This window comes from Myzus persicae, unplaced genomic scaffold (genome assembly GCF_001856785.1).
Source record: "Myzus persicae strain clone G006 unplaced genomic scaffold, MPER_G0061.0, whole genome shotgun sequence".
In the NCBI taxonomy this organism is placed as follows: Eukaryota; Metazoa; Arthropoda; class Insecta; order Hemiptera; family Aphididae; genus Myzus; species Myzus persicae.
The window spans coordinates 3704-10420 of record NW_019100865.1 but is presented as its reverse complement, the minus strand read 5'-3'; the positions used below and the strand labels follow the sequence as shown (position 1 = coordinate 10420).

At 29.9% G+C, this 6717-nt stretch overlaps 2 protein-coding genes across 2 annotated transcripts; both read left to right on the top strand.

Annotated features, from left to right (window-relative positions):
• Positions 1-4383: 4383 nt before the first annotated feature.
• Positions 4384-4897, top strand: LOC111026510 (52 kDa repressor of the inhibitor of the protein kinase-like). The gene has a single exon (XM_022304607.1). The coding sequence runs from the start codon at positions 4400-4402 to the stop codon at positions 4880-4882; it is 483 nt and encodes a 160-aa protein (XP_022160299.1). The 5' UTR covers positions 4384-4399; the 3' UTR covers positions 4883-4897.
• Positions 4898-5507: 610 nt separating this feature from the next.
• LOC111026509 lies at positions 5508-6700 on the top strand. Its single transcript, XM_022304606.1, has 3 exons — positions 5508-5677; positions 5816-6312; positions 6694-6700. The coding sequence occupies exons 1-3, from the start codon at positions 5516-5518 to the stop codon at positions 6698-6700; spliced, it is 666 nt and encodes a 221-aa protein (XP_022160298.1). The 5' UTR covers positions 5508-5515.
• The last annotated feature ends 17 nt before the right edge of the window (positions 6701-6717 follow it).

Sequence of the window (6717 nt, the reverse complement as noted above, 5' to 3'; positions counted from 1 at the left end):
AATCACCAAAATGTGGTCAGCGGTCAATATTAAATTCTTAAAGGAAAACTGGGTTTCTAGGACTAATTATTTGTTTAACTAGTCTTAAAAGTTTAGTATTGGAGCTAATTGATACAGAATACCTTAGCTTCATTTTAACATATAAATTCAGTCAGGACCATATCGAAATGCTATTTTCAGCTATTCGGGCTAAGGGTGGATTTAACAACAACCCTACAGTCTCCCAATTTGAAGCAGCTTACAAATCTATAATTGTGCATTCAGAAATAAAATCATCATCCAGTGCAAACTGTATGGCATTAGACGATACTACAATACTTAGAGTATCTAGTAGCAACATTAAAGTCAAAGATACACAGTCAGAATTATTAGATTTATTGTGTGTTGCTGGGACAGATGATTTAGAAAACGATAATTTATTGTCTGTTTATCAGCATAGCAATTTTATCAATGATGTCGTAGCTTATATTGCTGGATTTGTTGTTCGCAAAATAAAAAAAACAATTTTATGTGATACATGTGCTCTAGAGATAGAAGTTGGGTCATCAGAATCTAAACTTTTGGATCGGAAGAATCGCGGTGGACTAATCAAACCTAGTCATGATGTTGTCCAAATATGTAAAATTGCAGAGCGCACCATCAGACATTTTCAGGCAATTGACAAAAACAACGTTATTAATAAAATAACATTGGAAGCCATGAAAAATATTAACATCGAGAAATATTTCACCAATCTCTCTTTACATATACTTGATCAAGAACCACTAAATAATCATGTACTTCAACTAATTAAAATAATTATAAATATTTATTGTAAATTACGTGTACATCATATAAACTCTANAGGAATCACATGCAATAGGCAAAATCAATAATAACATATTTATAATCTTAACGAATCCAAAAGTCAATGTGGAACGACAATGTGATATATTGCATGTATTTTTTTGTATCATTGAATTTACCTATAGTCGTAAGGCAGTGAACAATGTAGTTTATTGGGCACAGTATGACGCAGTGCCGTATCCAGGGGGTGGGCTTTTGGGCTTAAGCCCCCCCCCGAAATCTCAGGAAAAATATTTTTTTAGTAATGCGTTATGCGTAATGGGTTCATATCACAGAACAATATCATATTATCGTTCATGTCATAGTAATAATGTTGACGACCTTTTAGTATATTATGGTTGTGGTGACGCGGTAGTCTTATCACCACGTCTTACTCACTCCGCTCGCGTTACCGCGCTATACGCGCCCCATGATAATATATTGATAACAATAATCTTATTCGTGATATCACAAATTGTTTTATAATATAATCTGTGGTGATACGTGGTGATACCATCATAAAATAATGCAATACTCCAATATACCTACTATCATTAATTATCAACATCAATTTGTGGCTTTTTGCTTTTTAGTTTTTACTTTATATTATATTTAGTGAAGTGTGTCAGTTTTATTAGTTTATAAAATGAATGAAAACGAAAATGAACCTAAGAGAAAAAAAACCAAAACATTGTATTCATACTTTAGTTCAAATGTAACTACTTCTGCAAATATTTGCATCAATGAACAGGTGAGTTAGGTACTTAAATATACAGTAATACAGTATATTTAATATTAAATTCATACATATATTTATAAACTCATGAATATTAAATTAATCATCACCAATAACTGAAATATCACACATTAGACCAATACCTAAAATACATACATTTTACCAAGTACGAATTTAGGGGCAACTAATGATAGACATAGAGGCAGTATTTCTGTTAACTCAGCGAGCAGAACAAATATAGATGAACATGTTACAGAACCAGAATTGGTATGAATTAAAATGAATTGTATTATGTATCTACCTATAATATAATTTTTTATGTTGAATTTGTTTTTTAATACCAACAGTCAGTACATAATATGTTAAAATCATGTTATGTAAGTTACCTAGTTAAAAACATGTGAAAACCTAAAATTATTATTAAATAATAAATTAATAATAATTCAGGTATTGTATAAAAGTTTGTTTAATACTGTTATTATCAAATATATTATTTGTGCTTTGTAATAATATAAATGCACAGATTAGGAAGTAGCTTATTTAAATTATTTTTAATGCTTTGCTAGCTTTAAAATTTCTTTTCAATTAATTTTTAGTTTTTCACCTAAATTATTTAGTTGTTTTTAAAATAGTTAACCAGCTACTTGCTTTTTGGCATTTTGGTTTCCACAAATAAAAATTGCATGATGAATAATATTTGCTATTTTAAATATTTTTGGATATAACAATTTAAATCCAGTAAAATAATAATTTTGGGGCAAACAACCTTATCTATTAGCAGTGTGTGGAACATTTTTGAAAATTGTATGCATTCCCATTCACAATAAAATTATCCAACAGAATTGATTTCATTAGTAAATTCTGAAATAAGTTCTTTGATCTTTCCAAACATTATAATACCTATTAATTATAATATAATTATTTATAATTATTTATTATAAAATTATAATATAGGTTTATAGCTTTTTTTTATACATAAACCTAACCTATGGCCTTCTGCTAATTAATATTGCATGTTGCTTGCTTATTTCATTTTAACTTATATTTTTAGGAATCAAACCCAGTGACCAATAATTATAAATATGATATTGGCACTCATATTAAGAAAAATAAACCAGAGCGACTGAATGATTTAGAGTTAGCTGATGTTTTAAAAAACTTATGGAAACCTGACAACACTTATAAATTTGAGGCAAAAACATTTGGAAGTCAGTCAAGAATGTTTAATTTATCATGGTTGGAAAGGTGGTCTTGGTTAGCATTTTCAAACATTGAAAAAGGTGCATTTTGTAAATATTGTGTGTTGTTCTATAAAAGTGAATATGCTGGGAAAGGCATGCATTCTCCACCTACATCTTTAGTCACTCAACCTTTTTGTAATTGGAAACATGCTATTAGTATCTTCAATAATCACCAGAACTATGAGTATCACAAGTTTTCTAAACTAAAAGCTGTTGAATTTTCAAAAATAATTGATCAAAAACAAAATGATGTAATTGTTCAAATGCATAAAAGAAATGAAAAGGAGATTAAAAATAATAGAGAAGTTCTAAAAACAATAATTAAAACAATTGAGTTATGCGGAAGGCAAGGATTAGCTCTTAGAGGTGGACATGATTTTGGTGAACTTAGTCTAAATACTCCAATAAAAAATGATGGTAACTTTAGAAGCTTATTACGCTATCGAATTGAAAGTGGTGATAACTTATTATTAAATCACATTCAGAACTGTAACAAGAATGCTTCTTATATAAGTGCTAATGTTCAGAATGATATTGTTTCTGTTATTTCTGAATATATGCAGCATTACATTTGTGACAAAATACGAAAGGAAAAATACTTTACAATATTAGCTGATGAGACAACAGATATAAGCCATGTTGAACTGTTTTCATTATGTATACGATACTTAGAAAAAAGTTCAAATTTTGAAAAAGATAATACATATATAATAAGAGAAGATTTTCTACAATTTGTTCCTGTCCATAGTACTGTAGGATCTGAATTGGCCAACACTATTATAAGTACTTTGACATCTTTAGGACTAAATTTAAAAAATGCTCGAGGGCAAGGGTATGACGGTGCAGCAAACATGAGGTCTGCATTTAGAGGAGTTCAAGCAGTTATAATGAAACAATTTCCAAAAGCACTATACACGCACTGTTTTGCTCATTGTTTAAACTTATGTCTTAACGATGCATCAAAAGTGCAACAAGTGAGAAATGCTCTGGGTGTTGTACAGGAAGTAAGTGCATGTTTTCGTGCATCAGCTAAACGGTCAACTGTACTACGGAAAAAATTAGAATCTAAATCCTTTTCTGGGTTGAAAAAATTTTGCGAGACTAGATGGGTAGAACGACACGAGTCAATTTTAATTTTGGTTGAAGGTTTTATTGAAATAATTAGTGCATTGGAAGAACTTATGTCAATAGAACATGATAAAGCAGTTTTTCCATTACATAAATCTATGTGTAATTTTAATTTTATTATAACTATCTGTATTTTGGAAAAGGTCCTTGGAATAACTTATTTTATTTCAAAATATCTTCAAACAGAAAATATTGATTTATCCATTGCAATAGAATCTGTAGAATAAAATTGACAATTCAAAAATTACAAGATTTACGGACGGAAGAAACTTTTTTTTCTATATTTCATCGTGCTTGTGAAATCGCAAAAGAAGTTGGTACATCACCAACCATACCAAGAGTAGTCGGGACTCAAAAACATCGAGAAAATTATGCCATACTCAATAATGACCATGTCTCTTACTACAGACAATCATTATATTATCCATATTTAGATGATATTTTAGCATCATTTAATGAACGTTTTAAAATGAACTCTAATATTTTTATTTCTTTATCTTCTTTATTACCAAGCAAAATTGGTAATTTATCATTTAGTGATATACAGCCAGCTATTGATTTTTATGAAGAAGATTTAAGATCTAATAACCAAAACATTCACATGGACTTATTAAAAAATGAATTTGAATTTTGGAAGCAAAAATGGTCTAATGAAGAAAATAATTTACCAAAAAATGCATTAGACACATTATCAAAATGCCCCGAAGATTTATTCCCACATATAAATATTTTATTAAAACTTCTTGCTATTTGGCCTGTATCAACGGCATCGGTTGAAAGAAGTTTTTCTTCTTTAAAAAGAATCAAGACCTATTTAAGAAACTCTACCGGTGAGGCAAGATTAAACGGATTAGCTCTTATGAATATCCACAGAGACATACAAATTGACACAGATGCTATTTTAAATATGTTTGCGTCTAAAAAGGAAAGGCGTTTAGATTTTAAATTGTGACAATTTAATAATGAATGCATAATACATTAAAAACTATGTGTATATATTATATGTTTTAAATTATTTCCTATTTTCCTATAAAGTTAAGTATGTTTAAGCCCCCCCCCCGAAAACAAATCCTGGGTACGGCACCAGTATGACGAATAATGTTTTTGTACATGTTATTACATCCGCATACGATATAGGTAAAAAAGTCCGTCATGACACTCTCCGACAGTTCGTGTTGATTTCTCTGACGGGCCAGGGGGTCAATTCTTGAACTCGCTCGAGATCAAGCGAAAATTAGTAGTATACGACAATAGTCGTATAATATTATCGTATACGCCTTCCCTTATTCGTTTATGCTTATTCTTGAACACCACTCGACAATTAGTTGTAGCATACGATAAATGCTGTCGAATAAAAATGTGGTTGTCGTGTAACCACTATTGGTTTACTCATTATCACTGAGATAAAAGTTGTTGTTGATGATAACAGTGTTTACATATGATAATAATACTACATAATATGATGATAACAGTTACCTTACGGCTACAGTTCTGTGCTTACATTGAACACGAACTTAGTGTTTAACAGTTAAAGTGTTTAACTACAACTATGGCGGATGTTAAAGGTCGTGCGTCAATCGATCAAATGATCGCATTAAATGGGTTTTTAAAATTAGACCCACAGCTATTGTCTGGCAAATTCAGTGCATCATTTACCTTCAAGACAGCTCAAAAACGTTGGGAGGAAATCGCGAACGCACTAAATGCTATGCCCGGTGCAGTTAAGGATTGGAAAAAATGGCGCAAAGTGAGTAATTTATGTTTGTATTACATATTTAGGTAAATAATAATTACACGAGGATTACTGTACACTGAAGTGCAGTTAACTTATTAAAAAACTAAAAATAGTAATTACTTTAATTTTTGTTATTTTTATACTTTATAGACCTTTCAGGATAACCGTACTAAAACCAAAACAAAAAAGTCAGCTATCTTAGCTGCACAAAGGAGTACGGGAAAAAACACACCTATCGTCCCATTGACCACATTAGAGAATGATACATTAGAACTTATAAATTCAACCAGCATAGAAGGTCACACAGGATGTATGGTATCAAACGTATCGTTTTCATTTGATATCGATGATGAAGTAACAGAAGCACAAGAGTACATTGAGGATAGCACAATAGTACTTACACCATTAATCATAGAGAAACCCGTTAATGAAGATTTTATTGCAAGTCCTCCATTGTTCCCATCACAAATTACACCTTTAAACGACTCTTGTACACAGGTGATTGAAGAAAGCAATGGTAATAATGAATCAATTAAACATGCGATTAAACCAAAAAAATCATGTGCAGCCAGACGATTGATACAAGGGAATGAAAGTACTGAAAAATTAGTTGATCTTGGTGAAAAAAAAATCTTGTTGAAGAAAAGGTACAATCGGGACAAACTGCAAGTTCTTAAAGACAAAAATATAATTCTTCAAGAAAAAAATAAAATTCTTCAAGAAAAAAATATAATTCATCAACGCATAGCTGATTGTCTTGAAAAATTTCTCTAAGGTTTCTCAAAGTACCTATGTTTACTATTCATTTTTTTGATACAGATGTCAAATACCTATTTAATTAATTAGATATCCTCAATATATTATAAGAATTAATGTATTGAGATTTTCTTAAATTATGTTACTATTATAATTTTCTTTTTTTACAAGACAGTGTACTAATAAATTTAAAACTATATTTGTTATTGCTTGAGGAATTATTAATACATTGTTATTAGTTATATACTATTATGTTCCTCATTATATTATAGGTATTAATGTATTGAGATTTTATT

Coding starts and splice junctions, on each gene's coding strand:
- LOC111026510 (XM_022304607.1), top strand. CDS start 4,400: ATGAACTCTAATATTTTTATTTCTTTATCTTCTTTATTACCAAGCAAA.
- LOC111026509 (XM_022304606.1), top strand. CDS start 5,516: ATGATCGCATTAAATGGGTTTTTAAAATTAGACCCACAGCTATTGTCT. Junction 5,678..5,815: donor ATTGGAAAAAATGGCGCAAA/GTGAGTAATTTA, acceptor TATACTTTATAG/ACCTTTCAGGATAACCGTAC.